Source organism: Solea solea, chromosome 15, assembly GCF_958295425.1.
Source record: "Solea solea chromosome 15, fSolSol10.1, whole genome shotgun sequence".
NCBI lineage: Eukaryota > Metazoa > Chordata > Actinopteri > Pleuronectiformes > Soleidae > Solea > Solea solea.
The window spans coordinates 21,107,046-21,126,189 of NC_081148.1; the positions used below are offsets into that span (position 1 = coordinate 21,107,046).

The following is a 19,144-nucleotide window of genomic DNA, read 5'->3' on the forward strand; positions in this document are numbered from 1 at the left end:
CATCGCAGTTTATTTTGAGGATAGTAGCCACCATGGATGGCTTCAATGGTCCGTGTGTTGCATCTAGTGTGCTGTCGTAAATTGGAAACCCCAGTTCTAATCAGAAATGCTCGGTCAATCACTTCTCAGTTTCTACTAATTATGACTTATTTGTACTCGTTTTACATCTATTTATTAAGTGTTTCGTTTAAAAAAAATGCCATTTTCACTCTACGTTTTACCAGAAGACCTTGAAATGAGCCTGTCTGTTCCCATTGGGTCCAGACAGGCTTGGGTCGGGTATCCATGCTCTTTCAGTCTACAGTGAAATATCTCAACAACACATTCATGGTGCCGAGTGGATGAATCTTAATGACAAAAAGAAATAAACGCAATAAACGTCTGCTCCAAACTCTCCTCCCTATGTCCCTGAGGATGCATTAACAAATACGTCCCCTGACTTTGCCTCTACCATCAGTGCAAAATTCCTTCTCTTTTTTTTTGATTTTTTTTCATTGATTTTATGAGACAACAAAAGTGACCACATATGACAGCATTTTTAGCCTGAGCTATGTTTACACTGACCATTGCTGGATGGGCTTTTCGAGAACACAAGGAGACAATAAAAACGGGACAAAAACAATAGTTTGGAGCCCACAAAACTGATGACATCTCCATCAACCAACCATCAACTCTTTCTTTGTATTTTGTGGCAATTAGCAAAACATTTAGCCTTCATAAAAAAAAATGGCTGGAGATTTGCTTAAGCAATTAAAACACATGCATTCTGCTCCAGATACACCTGTTTTCAATACTACCCAGTGCTTTAGAGTCCCAAAAAAATCAACTTGTGTGTGTTTTAAGACATATAACGAACACATGTTACTTCTTCAAAGGAGCTTAAATGCCCATCTTGATTATACACTGGCTTTATAAATAGATACTATGAATTTTCAGTGGTTAAAACTATGTGTATTTGATTTAAATGACGCAGACTTCTTCTTTGCCTTTGTTTATTTTGCACCTGAGCTGGTCCCTGTGTTTGTCAGTGGAGATTTCTGTTTTAAGGGTCCGTGTGCAGACGTGTAATCGACGAGACTAATTAAACGAATATTGTTTTACTACAACTCCACTTAACCTTTTAAAGTGGAGCTGGGAAATATAAATGCCGTCGCTGACGTCTCATTTCTTTAAGTGTTTCATTTGAGAAGAAATACTCGCTGTCAAATGTCACTGCATGACACTTAAATAAATAAAAAAAAAAATGCCATGTCACATCTCATCACCATTTGAACTTTAAAAGGAGAAACAGATTTCGGATCAGTGGGCGTCATGCCAGACACTGAGTAAAGTTTTGGCAAAATCAACTTGTATATAAATAGAGAATCATGATCCGCTCTTTCCTCCGCACACAGAACTTCTCCTGATGAATGGGAAAAATAAATATTTTTATCATAGCTCTGCTTTCTTATTAAATTAAGTAATAAAATGTCCTTTTTATTTTTTTGCACACTGCCACCTGTGCATATGATATATTCAAGGGCTCGTGGCTCACTGTTCTATAACACATTTGATATTTTTAGTCGTATTTCACCACTTGGCCTCGTCCTGACTGTCTCTACGAGGTGCTCACGTCCCGTCCTGAGCCAGGACTCCGTGCCCAAACCAGACAGGCCGGTGGGGACAGGTGTGCAGGTGCCAGTGTAAACACTGACCCAGTCCAGATCCTTCACTTTAACGTTTTAACGAGGTGACAGCAGTAATCCAAAAGACCCGTCCAAATGCATTCCGTAGCCTCTGTGCTCCCGGCACTTTGGCAGACCCATGAAGGAAGGTGTGTGTGTGTGTGTGTCGAAGAGGCAGTTTGTGATTGAAATCCATTTTCTTAATCCTCAACTCAAAAATGCAGCAATCGTTCAAATCTCACTGCTTTAAGATGTATTTTTAATCCTTTATTCGTAGTGTGATCGCCGTTAAGTAACGAGCACCAACTCAAATTCACTTCATTCGTATCTGTACGCGAAATATGCATTTTATGCAAGAAGAGATAAAGAAATGTGCTGCCATCAATCTGTTCTCCCACGTCTCGTCTCTCCCACACTGCCTCGATGTTTCAATGTTTATCCTTCTAATCTACCCCTAATTCCCTCTTCCTTCCTCCCATTTTTGTTTGCCTCCCCCTTCTCCTCCCTTTTACTCCCTCTCTCTGGTGCCAGCATTCCCTACCATATCTATTCCTTTCCTCATCCTTTTCTCTCTCTCTCTCTCTCATGCCTTCTTCTCCCTTTTACGTTTTTGATGTCCTTGTCCACTCTCTCGTCTCGGTTTTCTAATTGTCCTTTTTTCGTTCTCCATGAATCTCCTCCCCTCAGTCTGTGATAGTCAAGAGCGTGGAGAGGAATGCGGTGAACATGTACGAAGCCAGGAAATTCCTCTTGGGCCTTGAGAGCAACGGAGTGTTGTCCTCCTCGCCCTCCGTGGCCTTGAATCCCAGCATCAGCGGCCCGTCCCCGTCCCTCATCTGCCCCGTTGGCCTGGACATCCTGGCCTCAGCTGGTCTGGGGCTCAGCAATCTGGGTAATCATTTTGTCTCACTTGTTAAAGGGGCCAGTGTGTATGAATTGGTGACATCTAATGGTGAGATGGCAGACTTCTCTGTGTACCACCTCCTTTAGAATCAATGATGATCATGTTGTTGTTGTTGTTCTTTGTTTACTTGGTGAGCTTCTGCCTCAGTATGTGAAACACGTGCTCCGGTTGGTTTGTCCACTGTAATCAATGTCATCATCAAACAATATAATTATCCCTCAAGGAGAAATTTGAAAGGACATTCAAAGGACACTCATTATTTAAAAAAAAAAAAAAAGAAGAAGAAAAGAACACAATGGAAAGACAAAAAAATACAATACATGAAAATAAATGAAGTGTTTAACTGCTGAATAAAACCCGCTGAGGGGACAATAAATAACAATCTGAAAGAGAAAAACATTGAATAGTAGATGGACACGTGCCACATTTATAATAAGAAACTGTAACTTTATGACCTGATGATTCTAAGGCTACAAAAACCAAAAGATCTTTGTTCCAAAGTCATTACATACTTGTAGTATGCAGTATATTCAATTTTTGCTGCACATTTGACCTTTGAATTAGACGATTCCTTATTGTTTCCTGTAAGAAATGCATGGGCGATGAAATTTCTAGGGGAGAACAAATGTCCTCATAAATCTGTGTCGTCCCTGTCGCATGCTGCAAAAAAAAGGAATACACTCTGGGTAAAAAGCATCGGCTCAAGGATATCTCTGCGCCACATGTCCCTGCACTATCAGTGTGTTTACTGAATAAAGAGTCAGATACAAATATCCCTTCAGCGGCAGCGTTTACTCACAGCTCCGTGATTCATGGCACAGTGTTTTTCTACACGCGCTCTTACAGCAGCAGTTGTTGGTCTGCAGCACCGACTCGGCCACGATGCCGTGAATCTCGTGCCAAAGAAACGAGCTCCTCGCGAAGATCTCTGATCAGTCAACCATCAGAAAAAATAACCTCAGTATGTGCTGCACGACTTTTGAGTGAATCATGGGGTGATGAGGAGTTACGATGTGTAGGAGTTTGTTTGTCTGCAACGTTTGACCTCAGCGTGTAGTCATGGAGTTCATCTTGGAACACATGTTGGGATTTTTTTTTTGGTTTTTCCCAAGAGTAACTCTTTAACTGATTGCAGTCGGTGTATTTTTATGACGGATGAATATTTAGCCTCATTTATCTGATTTTTTTTGCCTTTTTATCTGATACAGTTATTTGAGCTCCAGACACAACAGGAAAAGTAGGACATGACTAAGGAAGTCATGGAGATGACGACGGTTGAATAAACTGTTAAATCAAGTTTAAATCGAGCTCAAATGACCTCTTAGACCACTGAGTGTCCGGTTTGGTCAGTAGGGGGCCAGTCAAGTGAAAAAAAGTCCAACATTTTGAGAAAAAGACATCAAAATAGTTATAATCATGATAATATTACACATAATTTCAAAATAAAAGTGTTTGTTTTGGTGTGGAAAAATAAATAGTTCACAATATAAACGTATTTATGACGCAAAATGAATATATTAGTAAGAAAAACATACAAAAATAACTCATGACAACTCAATATTACCATAGCAAATCTGTTTAATTCAACTATATTATTAATTGAGTTCACACAATACAGATGAAGCCCATCGGCTCCTCACGCCTCTCTCTTTTTGTCGGTATAGCAGCGTTTGAATCTTATGTCACACCATGATATCCCAGTGCTGCACTCAGAAGGTGATTTATTTCATTTCAAGACAGACAGACAGACGGTGGCATCAGTGACAGTGTCACAGTGAAGTGAGACGACTGCAAACAGATTGGAGTGTGACTGAAAATACAAAGCACTGCCCTTGAAAAACCTTAAAAGTGAATTCTGTGGCTCAAAAAAAACAAAAACCCAGTCTTTTAGCAGTTTGACATACAGTGTGTATATTCATGAACACCGGCAGGGCTCCATGTCGGTTCCGGTTGCTGAAACTGAAAAAAAATTGGATCGGAACCTGAAAAATTGGTTCTCAGCTGGAACCAATACATAGTTGTTCTTCCTCACCAACCGCGACATCATCAGCTGTCGTGTCATAAGCTGGGTTGTTGAGACGAGCGGAAAGTAGAGGAAGTATGAAGAAACATCCTCTCACAAACGGATGTAAACTCGCCAACGCTGGTTTCGCCAGAAAGCACCGAGTTTCTGAGGCTCCAGAACAGAATCAGAGCCAGAACCGTGTCTGAAAGCTGAAAGCACTAAGGTCTGGTAATATTGCTTGACAGAGTCTCATTTCCGATGAAGGACAGAGCATATGAATAATGTTTATGTAAGACCAAAAATCACTTATGAAACAAAGTTATACTCTGGAACCTCAAATTCTCAAACTTTGTTTACGTCAAATTACGTCAATAAATTTCTGCGAATTAGTTTTTCTCAGAGAAGAATGAATGTAGACATTCGACTCATGGATATTTTTTTTTTTTTTCTCCAAATTGTTTGAAGTCCTTGTTGCTCCACTAAAATGACACTGAAATGACCACAGAGAGAAAAACAATGTGCCATGAAGTCCGCGTACAGTTTTTCTTTGTCTGGTTTAAACCCAGGGGCCTGGGGGTGAAGCTGTGGACGGCCACATCCTGGCCTTTAGTAATTGCTACATGCTTCTCTTCCTCAGATTACAGGCCAGTCTGCCAGAAGAATCCGTGGCCTTATTCCTGGAGCCAAACTAGCCCCTTGTTAAAGCCACAGACCTGCTTCTTTCTGTTTTCATACACTGTGTTTGGGTAAAGACACCAAGCACCACATTGTTGGTGCTCTCAATAACACGCTTTTTGTCCGTTATAAGGACATTCAAGATATGTAATTTTGCATCCGTGACCTTGTAGAAATTCAAGAAATTCTTCCCCTCATTTGCTGCCTGGTTGATGGCAGTCTGATGGAATTCCAGTCAAATAGCTGAGACGACCGAGTTTGTTTTCTGAGGGCCTTCGTGCAACATGTGATTAGCTTTGAATAATGGCCCGGGGCTTTGACAGGACCACCGCTGATCCGCTGTCTTTTCTCTCGCTCTGCTCAGGTTTCCTGGGGGCGACGGCGGCCCACTCCCTCGCCACCTCGGCTGCCCCGAACGCCGTCCTCAACAGCTTAAACTCCTCCATGAGTCCGCTGCAGAACCCCAACCCCAGCAACCCCACACCGCCCCCCTCCCTCTGGCCCAGCTCACTCACGGGCAACCAAGGTCTGTATACAGCACTTCTGTCACTTTACTGTAATTGCGCGCCGTTTCGTTTTTAGGTGAATTACAAATTACAAGGGTTTATTGTGTTAAACCACATTCAAATTCCAGATATTAATCTGTGCATCATATAAAACCGTAAAAGTTAATTGTTTATCCCCAGAAGTACTCAGATTTTTAGTAAACATAAATGCATAGACAGGCAGAACAACACAGAGGCAGAATGTAAAGAAATCAAAACAAAGTCGAAATAGAGCATAGAAGAATTAAAAGCTTAAGAAAAGAAGAATAAGTGTTAAAAAAAAGTAAGAGGAATTAATTAATGTTCCAGAAAATATGTGCCATAAGAAAAAGAAAGTTGAATGGTAAATATGAATCATAAACGGACCTTTTTAGTCTTTGAAGAAAACGTTTTCAGTCCATATTTAATGGAAGGATCATTTTTAAGTCCAGCTCGCAGCTGCTTCCAGTGAAGCTGCAGTAAAAGCTGCTTCTCCTTATCTGGATTTTTCCTCGGGGATCACTAACAAACCACTCTCCGTGTTCCCGGAAGGGTTTTTATGGCATTATCAGATCCATAATATTAGGTGTGCCGGGCTACAATTAAGAATTTATAGACCGGGTAGTTTATTGTAAACATTTCTCTCATTAATTATTCTTTTCTTGCTTCATGTGTTGCAGGCTTCACGTCTCCGCTGATGCTGCATCCTGCCACCCAGGCCACGCTGAGCAGCATCCTCCTCTCGGGCGTGCAGGGTTACACACAGAGTACACCATCCCCTCCTCCTGGTCTTGCCCCGATAGACAAGCAGCCCAACGGCGTCCCGGACTGCACCAAAGGCCCCTGCACTTTAAACGGACACGTCAAGGTTTGCTGTTTTTGAACACTGCGTTATTTGTAGTCCACTGTGTTCATTAAAATGTATTTATCATCTTGTGTGTTTTTAAACGTTACAGCATCCCGGTTCCGTCTATGGGAGGATAGCGTCTGCATCACTAGGAGACACGGTTTTGAGTCCAGCCCCATGTGACTCGGTCCAGGAGGCCAGTGGACACAATCCTTCAGAACCGCTGTCAAGCAAGTCCAGTCCAGACGAAGGTATTTCACATACAGATACTCGCTCAGCCTGGAGCCTTTTGGTCTCAAGATCATTTAAATAATTTAGCTTTTGCCTTTTATTTGTTTAGTTTAGTTTTGTTTTTCTTTGCTGATCTTGTTCAACAATCTGTAGAGCTGAAACAATTACTTGATTAATCGATTATCAACTATTTTGACTGTGATTAAAACAAGATTTCTGATCGGATTTAGCTTTGTTAATGTGAAAATTTGCTCCATATAACAAAGAAACCATTAAAACTGAATCATTTTGGTTTGTTGACAAAACAAAGACATTCGAGAACATCGTCACTTCCAGGTTTGACAAACACCGATCAACGTTTTTTTTTAACGTTTTCTGACATTTTATGGACCAAACGATTAATCGAGAAAATAATCGAGAGATTAACCGATTTACAAAAAAATATCCGTTAGTTGCAGCTCTAAGTCAAAGTAAGAGCCTTTGCATGTCAACAGATGAGCGAATAAATGGCACAGGGTTGAGCACGATCTGGAGGGGATTTCGATGTTCACTTTTCACATGAAATGCATTCACTCAAATAACTGAATTTAAAAAAAACAAAAACAAATAAAGGACAGCAAAGATTAATCTCACGAGACAAAGCCAGATTCTTGCGTTGATAAGCTGGTGCTCAGGAGTTCACGGCTTTAGGTCTGTTTTAGACAGTGTTGTTTAACAGTTCCAGCTTGCATGCATTTGCTTATTTGAACATTTTTTATTGTCACGCATTCTTATTGGTTAGATGTGTATCTTGTCGAAGTAAAACTTTGGGGAAAAGTCCAAAAAAAAAGCAGAAATATCGGTCAGTGAATTGCCTGGACACAGATTTTGAATGAGAAACACCGCGTGAATGAATACTGTAAATCACACGTGCAGGCGCAAACATGTGTAACATGTGTCGGTGTCTGCAGCCATGTAATGTAGTCGGGAGACAACTTTGTCTACATCTGTGTTGAATAAATTCTCAGTGTAAAGTACATTCACTCCTGTAGAACACACGGCCCAGTCAAAGCAACTTCTGCTTATCACCCCTCCCCCCCATCAGAAAAACAATGGAACAGTCCTGTTCTGTCGTTTGTACTGTTTACCTTTTATATGCAGTATTTAGATATTTACTGTTACTGTCATTAAAGCCTTGTTTTCTTTGGAGGTGTATTTCACAGGTCTTGAACTTTCCTACGAGGGTTTGAAGTCAGTTGTAAAACTAGTATTCGCCCTCTTGTGATTTATGTGCGATTATAATGTTGGACAGACACATTTTTGAGCTGTTAACATTTTTGACTCCGCTTGGCCTTATAGCCGTAACATGAAAGTACAATTTAAACGTTTCCACTTAAGATTTATGCAACCGTTCCAACCCACTTTGAGGGAAAACGCCTGCCTTGAGTGAACTTGTTTCTATTTCTCCACACTGTCCCCCTAACCTCATACTTCTTTTATTGTATTGGAAAGGAGACAGATTAACTGCTGGTCTCCTAGTGTCTCGAAAAGGCGCTCATTTCCTCTGCGCCTTACACTCGCGGTTTTCCCCTCAAACCTTCACTCTCACGCGTCTCGTTTTTCCCCCACTGTTTTCTAAAGCTGGTCCTCCCCCAGTGCAGTGAGTCCTGGTGAGGTTTCCTCTCCCACTCTCTCGCTTCCCTCCGTGTCCCAGAATGTGTTTGGACTGGCTAGAGCCAACTCTGCGCTGTGAAGATGACGGAATGCCGGGGAGTAGCTCGAACATCAAACCCCGGAGAGTTCCGTCAGGCTGACTGACATCATATTATTTGATGTTATACAGAACCAACGCCGCGCACATATGGATCGTCTCGATTGTCCTCGCTCTCTTGCGTACGGTCCTGTCGCACAGAGCGGCTTCTCGTCTGACTCAGAGTTCAGCGGTAAATGAAAACCACTGAATCCGGGATCCAGCTGAGACTTGTCACACTTCAGTGCATATTGTACCTCATTCCACTGAGTGGAAATTTTTATAAAACTCCCCTTTTTTTAAAACCCTTTTTCACCAATTTAGTGTACACAAACAAATTAGAAATTACAATCACAAAAAAAACTGATTATATTGTACCTGTTATATTTTGCAAAACGTACCATTGCCAAATCTTGGAAATCCACTACCCATCCAGGCCTAAGTGTCTTGGAAGACTGTCTCTCACATTTATGGTGAAGGATAAATACCCCGTCTTTCAAAAGATATGGAGATCTTTCATGATATTCCCAGACGGCAGGAAAGCATTCGAAGTGTGATTGTCACTGACTGTCAGCCATGAACCACTCAGTCATTTTCTTGGTATATTAATATGTATGTTTTATTTTGAAGAGATGGCTATTATTGGACCACCAGTGACACTTGAAGATGATCTATGTTTCGGACTGTGCCAATAATGCCTTCTATTGTCTTACTTCGCATATCTAAGATGAGCCTTACTGTTTTATTTGTTGTAGCGCTGTGATCATTTTCTCTGAAAATGAATAAACACAAAATGTAATTACAATCAAAAATACATATATACATATATATATATATATATATATATGTGTATATATATATGTGTTTATATATATATATACACACATATATATATATATATATATACATATATATATATATATAAGATATGGCAAATGAAGACAAAGTTAAATGGATATCTTCTCATATCTGTTTCCAGTGAATGTGACGTACACGCCTGTCTTCTTCTCCTGTTTTGTTTCAGGCTCCGACACCTTTGTGGAAGTGGGCATGCCCAGGAGCCCGTCTCACTCGGCCAATGGCAGCGAGCTGAAACAAATGCTGGCTTCGTGTAAAACGTCCTCAGGGAAGCGGCAGGCTGTGGAGCTCCTGCAGGGCACCAAGAACTCCCATCTACAGTACGTTTCAGTCTGGAGATCGTTTACAGCTCGGCCTGTTACCGTTCACTGCATCCCCTCTGGGATCATGCTGTTAGTTTAGCTGTCTGCTCTTAGAGGAGCACATATTCAGGGCAGCAACAGTTAAGGTATTGGCTGCCATATGGGATGGGCTTATACAGATTATGATGCAACATGTGTACAGTTAAAACCAGCGGCTCCACCATTTTGTTCCCTTTTTTTTTTTAGTGCTGTCTGCCTTTGTTATGATACTTTATGTCCGCGTGTCACCCCAACAGTTCAGACTGTCTTCTGTCGGACGCCGAGTCCAGTTCGTCAGACAGTCCAGTAGCAGATAAGAGGGCACCGGGCAGCGAGCGAGCGGCTGAGAGGGCAGCGCAGCAGAACGAGAGGGAGAGAATCAGACTGGCGCCGCAGACCTCCTTCGCCAACATGCAGGTACCGTACGCACACTAATGCGCCCCCACATGCACATACATGTGCAATTTAAGTTGTTTCGAGTAATAAGGTAATAAATGTGTCTGTTTTCTTGTCAGGCGTTTGACTATGAACAGAAAAAGCTGCTGGCGACCAAAGGTAAGTTGGCATTTTATGTAAGTGAGTCTTTGTGTCTCATACACCTCTGTGGCCAGTGTTGCCAACTCTTTTATAAAGAAAGTAACAGTACTCAAAGTCGCTAAATGACATTATCGACTAATTTGCCTAATTGGCCACGTGTATGCAATTGTAATGAAGGCTGCAGGAGAGTAAGGAGGAGTAACCTTGTGGAATAGACATAAAGTGAGTGAAAACCACCCTAAATATGTAACTTCTTTCGATTGAAAACATTAAACACGGGTCGCTTGATTGTGTTTGTTTCCCAAACTCGTGTTCTTCTTAATAAACGATAAGAAAACTTTTACCGACGTTCGCTCTGAGCAGCTCGTCCTCATCATTTATTAGTTTCTTCACATCACACTTGATGTGCATGGGAGAGTGCGTCTCCAAAAGTCTCTAATAACACCAGAAAAAGTCGCTAGTCACTTTTTCTAAATACTCGCTACATATAGCGAGAAAGACGCTAAGTTGGACACACAATGACCTGCTGCCGTGTTTTTACAATATGAACATTATCATAAATAAGATCATTTTTAATATGCCAATGTACTAACTGTGAACTAAATGCCAGGGCTACTGCAATCTTTCCAAAATACTCCGGAGTCAGGACCCACTGAGGGGTCACAAGAGATTTTATAGGAGTTGCAAAATACATTTAAAACATATTTTCCACCTTTTTACAAATATGAATATGAATATGAAATAACTCGTACATAAATTCAAGTTGTGATGAATTTTCCAAACGTACTGTATGTATCTCTTGGAAATGCCTGGTTCATCTGTTCAAAGTATTAGCTGTCACAGAAAATTCATGTTGTCAAACAATAGTTTGTCATCTTCAAAAACTCAGTCCTCATATACTGCTCTACAGTATGAGGAATATTTCAAAATAAAAGCCTTGTTGGAAAAGAAAATGGATTGACTGAAGTGAAATGCCGACTAGTGTTTTTACCCTAAAATAGAAAGTGTTTTTCTGTGCGACATATTCGACAGATTTAGCCGCTGAAACTGGTCAAACATCATGTTCACTGTCAAGTTGGCACGCAGAGGAAATAGAGGAGAGCTCTTTTCTCAAGAAGCGCAGAGAGACTCAGTCGTGTGAGACGTGCCCGCGACGCACCCGCGACGCACTTGTGGTTTTTTTCTTATTCGTTGACGTGGGTGTCGGATTGAAAAGGGGAAGATATTCCACGATGCGCAGATGCTGCTCCTGCATCCAGTGTGGCCCAGGCCCTTTATGAAGAGACATGAAATATAAAGTCCTTTTATTCAAAACTGCAAAGTTCAAATAAACAAACCCTTATCTACACTGTGTAAAGATCTTATGCAAATCAAGCATTAATGTGTAAAATCTTGTGAAACAGGAACATGCATGAATGTATCATTGTTCTATTCAGTGTAAAGAAATAGTTTTATCAAACTTTTAAAGTGTTCAAGGGGAACATTGGCTACATTCAAATTATTAGAATTTAACACCTAAGCCTTTTTTGCTTATTTTAACCATAAAAGGACCAGAAAATGTCCTGTGAGTAAGTGCTTTTGCCCATTTTTCCAGAATAACTTTCGATAGCTGGCAGTTATTTACAATTTTCTGCATGTTAAAATACTGTATTAACAATTTAAAATGAAGAAAAACACTTAACATTTGTTTGAGTTTTGATTCTCTGGCTTCCTGTGACAGCACGAGTGAAATTACCGTAATAACCGCATGTTGGCTTCGACGTGCAACTTCTCAGCTTTCAGAAACCGTTGGAATGTTTCCGATAGCACAAACCGTCATGACTAAAACGTGTCGTCTGCGATGCGCTCAGTGTTAAAGGTTTAAAAAAAATGCATTTATTATATACTGGTAATCAGAATCAGGTTTATAGGTAGAGTTTACACTATACTATGAATTTCCTCTGGTCAGTGTTGTGCATATAGAGAGACAGATGATTAACATAAGGAAAGTAAAATGAGTGAATAGAATTTAAAACAAATATCATTGCAACATGAGACCCAGTGCAAACCTTATTATTCTTAGTTATTATCTTTTTAGGTTGTAATGGTGTCTAAAGGTGCATTGCTCTTATGTCTGTATTCACACAGCCATGTTAAAGAAGCCTGTCGTGACCGAGGTGCGAACTCCCACCAATACTTGGAGCGGTCTGGGCTTTTCAAAGTCCATGCCAGCGGAGACCATCAAGGAGCTGCGCAGAGCCAATCACGTTTCATACAAACCCAGCATGAGCACCACCTACGAGGTCAGATGTTCAATACTGTATATTGTCGCTAAGTGTGGATTTTTAGAAGATAATATTTGTCTACAGTGGCTTTACTTGATGTTTGCGTTGCGTTTCTGTGAATGTTTTTCTCAGGGTTCCCCGCTGTCCCTGTCTCGATCCAGCAGCCGCGAGGGTATTGGGAACGGCAGTGACTCAGACAACTGGCGAGAGAGAAACGGCACCGGTAACGGTCTGCCGAGTCACGCAGAGTTCCCCTCGGCCGTCGGCAGCCCCAAGAGGAAGCAGAACAAATCGGGTCAGTGTTGCATCTGGTGACCTCTGAATCCACCTCTGAATGTGGTTTTTGTGTCTGTAGCATGGACGTGTGGGAATGAGCAAGATTAGACCTTGAAAGTAAAAGTAAAGATTAGAACGGTGCCATGTCCAGTCACCATTTCCATTTTTTGGTATTGATGGCTTGATTGCTTTATAGCTAAACGTATATTTCTGTGTTATGAAGTGTGAACTCCAACAGTGAACTTAAGAACTTAAAAAGATAAAGACTTCAGTATGAGCGCTCTTATATCTCACTCACTCCTGGACTTGTTCAAAGATGACACTTCAGCTCAGTGGACTGTAAAAATAACTTTAGCAGTCTAGATTTGTTGCACGTCCACTTGATTTCCATCTGTTTACTATTAAAAATAGTATTATTAGCAGTTTCTGAATGTAACTGTACAAGTGTGATGTGAAACTTTTCTCTCTCTGTTGTTTTTCCCTTGTTTTCAATATTGGCGTTTGTGTGTGTGTGTGTGTTTTCATTTTTGCCCTTAATCCTCCCATGGACAGCTGCGGAGCATTACCTCAGCAGCAGCAACTACATGGACTGCATCCCCTCGGTAACTGGCAGCAACGGCTGCAGCCTGAGCTCGTCTCTGAAAGGCTCGGACCTGCCCGAGCTCTTCAGCAAGCTGGGCTTAGGGAAGTACACGGACGTCTTCCAGCAACAAGAGGTAGAATAGAACTTGGATCATTTATTTTTTCCTTCTACTGTTTGGATTTTGTTTTGGATTTTCACTGACAGATTGTCTGACCTGAAAAACCCCCAGAAATCAGACTTTTTAATCCCGTTTACAAGTCTGGCTCGAGTCCCGGTCAGTCCCAAATGTCTCACAAACTATGAGATTAGTTGATATTTAAGTTACTAATTCAAGGGACCTGAAAGACGTCACGTCTGTGCCTCCTCTTGGCTTTGTTCTCGATCTCACATCAAATCTGTAGCATCAGGGGAGGTTTTTAGATCCTTCAGACAACAGACGCTCCCATTGGCTGTTCCACTACACTTACTCTGTATTCAGGTCTTTCCCAGAGGTAAGAAGTTCCTACACTGCAAATAAAACCAAAACAAGGAAGGATTTGGAATAATAAAGGCAATAAAACTATGTCAGAAACGGACATATTAGTGCCTCAGGTCATCTGTTCCATATGAAACTGGTCTTATTAGAGCAGCTCAGGACAGAGAGCTACAATCCCACAACATGACCTTTTTAATAACCTCTGGATGAAACTCAACCATCAACTGCTCACTGCAGCTTTAAATTTAATAGTAACTAAAGTATTTTTGGTCCTGAGAGGATAAAAACTGTTTATTCAAACATACTGTATGTATTGAAGAGACTTAAAGTATGTTTTATTTAGTTAAGGATATAATATAGGCACAAAAACAGACTTCTTAGAAATGAGCCAAATATTCTTGAATTGATTTAAATTTTCTTGTTCGAAGAAAAAGAATCCGCCAAAATTATGCTTGGCTTGAATAAAAGCCAAAACACTTCCAGGCCTTAAAATGTGCCTTTAAATGAGGACAAACGGCACATAAACTACATAAAAATAGACAAAAAACATTGTTTTAGCTCGTTGCCGTTAAGAAAAGCTTAAAATAAGCTGCTTTATCTTACTTAGACAAGTTTTTGTTGCATTTTCTCGTGCAAAACTTGCTTGCCAAGTACATTTTTCTTTTTAAGCAAAAAGTTGGACCAATTTCCCAGAAATTTCTCTTATTTCACTTTCTGAAAAATCAGTTTTTGCAGTGCAACATATGACAGTAATTCAAAATTGTTGTGACCTCCAGATTGACCTCCAGACATTCCTGACTCTAACCGACCAGGACCTGAAGGAACTGGGCATCACCACCTTTGGAGCCCGCAGGAAAATGCTGCTCGCCATCTCAGGTACGAACGTCACAGTCGACGTTTGCTATCAGCAAACCCTCCAGGAAATCCTTTTGTGTGTGTGTGTGTGCGCGTACTGATACCAGCTGTGGCGTTTGCACTGCCAGCTCGCTTCCACTGAAGGCGGCGCGCACAAATCACTTCATGTGTTTCATCAAAGTTTCCCGTGTTGTCTTGTCCTCGCAACAGGCCCGAGTAAAATAAAGTGAAGGCCAGCTGTGCCGGAGATGAGGTTTGCATTACGACTTGCATTCCCACTGCCCACCACTGGATGTGAAAGCCACATCATTATTATCATTATTATTAAAGTCAGACAACTACGTTCACAAACTGGCCCTGTTGCTACTAATTTATCTTGTAAACATGCAAGAAAACAAGTTGCTGTAATGTGCAGCAGCAGGAGTAAATGGCATGGAGGCGCATTCCTCTCACATGAGTTTCTTGGTGTTTCTCCAGTTGCTCCAGCTGTTCCCCTAATGCCGATATGTCCTGCCGGTGCCCTCCAATTGAACCGACTGTGGATGTCGCACCTTGTTACTGACACAACTTACTGGGAGAGCTGGAGACGGCCGCTGCTCAGATTAATAAGAACGCGACATGAATCCAGGGCTTGAGTTTATTTCACTGCCCGATGCTTCATCCAAGCACAGGTCAACTCTCATCTCCGCTGAAGCTATTCAGGGCTCAAAAAAAGACGTTGCGTGCTCGTCTCTTCGGCTTTTCTGTAATTTTTTTTATAAATGGATAGAATGCCAGTCAAGGCTGTGCAGGTTTTATCTTCCCGCCGGTTTGCCAGTAAAAAGAGCTGCTGGATGGAGCCGCTTGTGTCCAGAAATCGAACTGAAGGTTTTTACTGGCAGTGAGGGAGCGCGGCGGATCGTATGAACAGCCCAGAGATGCCATGGTGCGTGTCTGACTATTTTTATGAAAGCTAATTTTTAAAACCTGATGGGCTTTTGTTGATATAAGCCTTGACTGTCCAAAGTGGGGCCCACGGGCCACAGTTGGCTCACCAAATGGTTTCAGTTGGTCCGCCAGACTTGGATCTAGTTCTGTGGAAAAGTCTCAGGACACCGCCAGCTTTGTTTTTACATCTCTCAAATTCTTTGCAAATTATTGGTATTTGGATTGGAATGATGTGATTGAAAGTTGGTGTTGTTATACAGAAGTGTATGTTTTATAAATTGGCAAAGTGTCAATGAGTTTAAATCATACAACATGTCTTGAATAAACCCGCTGTAATAGACCTTTTTTTCACAAGCAGATATTTGAATTCTAATTATGGTTCCACTCCAGTTTGAAGAGCCAGGAATTCTGCTATTGTTACATTAGGTTACATGCAATACTTGAAAAATGTGTTATTTTATCTCTGCATTCATGTTTCCTGTATTTTCTGGACATGTTCCATTGCAGTGTTTGAAAAATAATATTACAATAGAGCAAATCTAATGGTGGCCACTTGTTTTGGCCACAGGACATTTTCTGGCCCTTTTATGGTTTAAAAAAAAAAAGCAAAAAAGAAAAGTCCAGACAGGTCATTTTAAAGCCTTAGGTGTTAAAGGGTTAAAATAATTCCAATAATATAGTGAATGGCAATTATTGTTTTCCTCAGGACCAAACGTGAAAGTCAATTTTCGTTAAAAATCTATCACGTGTCCTTTTAATGTCTTTTCTATTTCCACAGAACTAAACAAAAACCGGAGGAAGCTGTTCGAGCCGCCCATCAGGTCCTCGTTTCTGGAAGGCGGGGCAAGCGGCCGCCTCTCGCGGCAGTTTCACTCAGACATGGCCAGTGTCAGCGGGCGGTGGTAGTCGCCTCCGCGCGTCCAGCTCATCTCCTAAACCGTCCAGGATGATGGAAATCATCATCATCATCACCATCATCATCATCATGATCCCTCCCCATGTCTTTCTGTGCCTCAGCAGCAGCCCCAGGTTTCAGCGGTTGTTGTTTACCCTTTTTTTTTTTTTCAGCTTCAACTGAATTAAGACTGTTCGGAATGTCGTTGTCGTTGCCATACAGTATGAATATTGTGTATATTAAAAAAAAAAAAAAAGCCATAATTTTACCTGAAGTGCCAACAAGAAACACGTGAGGTTCAGTGTTCACTCCTTATAGAGCCATTTAGTCTATGTGGAACATTTATATATGAAGGTTATGATTCTGAAGGAAGGTACTGTCCAGTATTTCTGTCCAGGCAGAATGATTAGTACAATCATTTTTTTACACATTGATACTTCCTGCATTTGTATTATGCTGTCGTATCGGTGACATGCACTTTAACAATACTAGACTTTTTGCCTGTGAGAGCCTAATTCCTTACACTTAAAGTAATGATGACTATGCATTATTTTTTTTTTTGTTTTTGTTTTGTTTCTGTTTTTATTATCGACTAAAAGCACAGATGCATTTTGTGCCAAACAAAATGTTTAAGCACTTAAGCCAGAGAAATTGACGGCTGCCGCCAAATGAAGTGCAGAGTGGGGTCAGCTCACCACAGTATTGACTTCATCTACCAAAAAAAGAAGAAGAAAAAGTTTCCTCGTGGCCTTTAACCTTTGGCAGCCATTAGTGTTTTCATTCCTCCAAGGTCAGTGTTTGTGTCCGTCTTTGTATTTCTACACACAAAAATCAAATATTTTGTATTCATTATTCATTATGATTTTTATGTTTAGTTTTTAGTTTTTATTACTATTTTAGGGGAGCGGGTGGGACGTTTAACTGTAATCAGTTTACATATGTATTTTTTTTTAAGTTCCTGAATGAGTTTCTATCTTTTTTTTGTAATTATTAGATTATTTAGTCTCTTTCACCTTTTTTTTGTTTTGTTTTTTTGTTTTTTTTTAAACTTTCCTGATTCTCTCAGCGCTGTGACTCGTGTTCCTGCCTAGCAGACATTTGTTTTCATCCTTCACCCATGTTTGGATATGTTTGCTCTGAGGGCAGTAGAAAAAAATATTAATTCATGTTATTGCAGATTTAGTATGGATCAGTGAAGGGACTCATTATGTTTAAAAAAAAAAGAAGAAAAGTTTACTGCCATCTTGCCTCGTCTCTGCCCTCGATAGGATAGTTTCACAATTATGTCTCTGATTTGTTGCGTTACTCATATTGTTTCCCAAAGGGATTTGTTTGAAGGAGTCGTCGTACTGCAATCAAAATGGTACATTTATAATAAATGTAAACCACTAAGGAAAAAAAAGAAATTGCATAACTTTTGTACAGCTTTTTTCTTCTTATACATCTGTTGTTTTTGTGTAAGGAAGGTACAGCTCTGCACAAGGTTCTAGAGAAGAACTTGTGTGTACAAACATTGCCGTGTGGCCAAAGCTCTGTTCACTGTTGATGCTGTTGTTATTCTGACTGTTTTGTAGTGCGGACGAAAAAAAACGGAAGACTTTTTTTTTGGAGAGAAACTGTCAAAGCAGGCAAAAAAAAAAGTTTGTTCAAACATTCAAATGATATTATAAAGGTAATAAATGTATGCAAACAAAATCTGCTTCGTGTTTTTCTGCACGTCGTCGTTGTTTCTACACAACAGCAGTAGATAAAATCGCTATAATATCTCACTTTTGAATGTGGTTTTGTAAAATCAAGACATTATTTATGCCTTTATTTCCCACTAACAAAGTTAGTACCCAAGGATTAAGGCTTATAAGTATGATCCGATTGTCTAGCTGCACGCTTAATTCATTGTAACCACAATGGGATGTGCACACTGCACGACCCCAGTCACAGTCCTCCTGCACCACGCGTCACCCAGCATATACAGTAAGGCCTAATCCGCATTGCGAGGATCTGCCTAATCCCTGAAAATGAATTTGCCGTGGCATGGCAGGAGACGGTAAACACTGTGATGCATGAGAATGAGTTTCGGGGTAAAGTCGGGTGAGGAGTTGAGATTTCTTAAAAGTCATTCGTTTCGAGAGTGGTCACGGTTTGCAGACTCTGCCCTGCGGTGCCCAGCTGGGCCTCATTTACACTGAGCCCACGTCAGTGTCTCCACATTTGTACGGGAGGAGCAGCAGCACGTCACAGAAAATCAAGCATGGTAGAAGAGAATATTTCTTAATGCATTGGGTTTTTTTTTTTTTTTAACTGTGAGGTGGTGCCTTTACATTGCAGAAAACACTGGCAGTTTTATTGGCAATCTCAAGGGGGCAGTGTTGCCACTTATAATAGCTCCTCCACTGTGTACAAGAGGCAGCATAATGTATTACATGTTTACACCTTACAGTTCTGGTGGGGTATACAAAAGAGGTTTAAATAAGAAAATACCTTTTTAATGTTGAGATTGGGACAATAAAGTGCTAATAAACTGTATATTAATTATGTTGATTATTTAGTTTTTGAA

General features: G+C 40.7%; 1 protein-coding gene across 1 annotated transcript in view; it reads left to right on the forward strand.

Moving 5' to 3' along the window:
* Positions 1-17,326, forward strand: part of LOC131474304 (protein bicaudal C homolog 1-like) — a 67,484-nt gene extending 50,158 nt beyond the window's left edge. The window contains exons 10-21 of the mRNA XM_058652103.1: positions 2,352-2,556; positions 5,613-5,774; positions 6,453-6,640; positions 6,729-6,870; positions 9,604-9,757; positions 10,036-10,195; positions 10,294-10,333; positions 12,443-12,597; positions 12,712-12,874; positions 13,408-13,571; positions 14,690-14,789; positions 16,474-17,326. Of these exons, the coding sequence (XP_058508086.1) occupies positions 2,352-2,556; positions 5,613-5,774; positions 6,453-6,640; positions 6,729-6,870; positions 9,604-9,757; positions 10,036-10,195; positions 10,294-10,333; positions 12,443-12,597; positions 12,712-12,874; positions 13,408-13,571; positions 14,690-14,789; positions 16,474-16,601 (1,761 nt within the window). The 3' untranslated portion in view covers positions 16,602-17,326. The remainder of the gene's footprint in view (positions 1-2,351; positions 2,557-5,612; positions 5,775-6,452; positions 6,641-6,728; positions 6,871-9,603; positions 9,758-10,035; positions 10,196-10,293; positions 10,334-12,442; positions 12,598-12,711; positions 12,875-13,407; positions 13,572-14,689; positions 14,790-16,473) is intronic.
* The last annotated feature ends 1,818 nt before the right edge of the window (positions 17,327-19,144 follow it).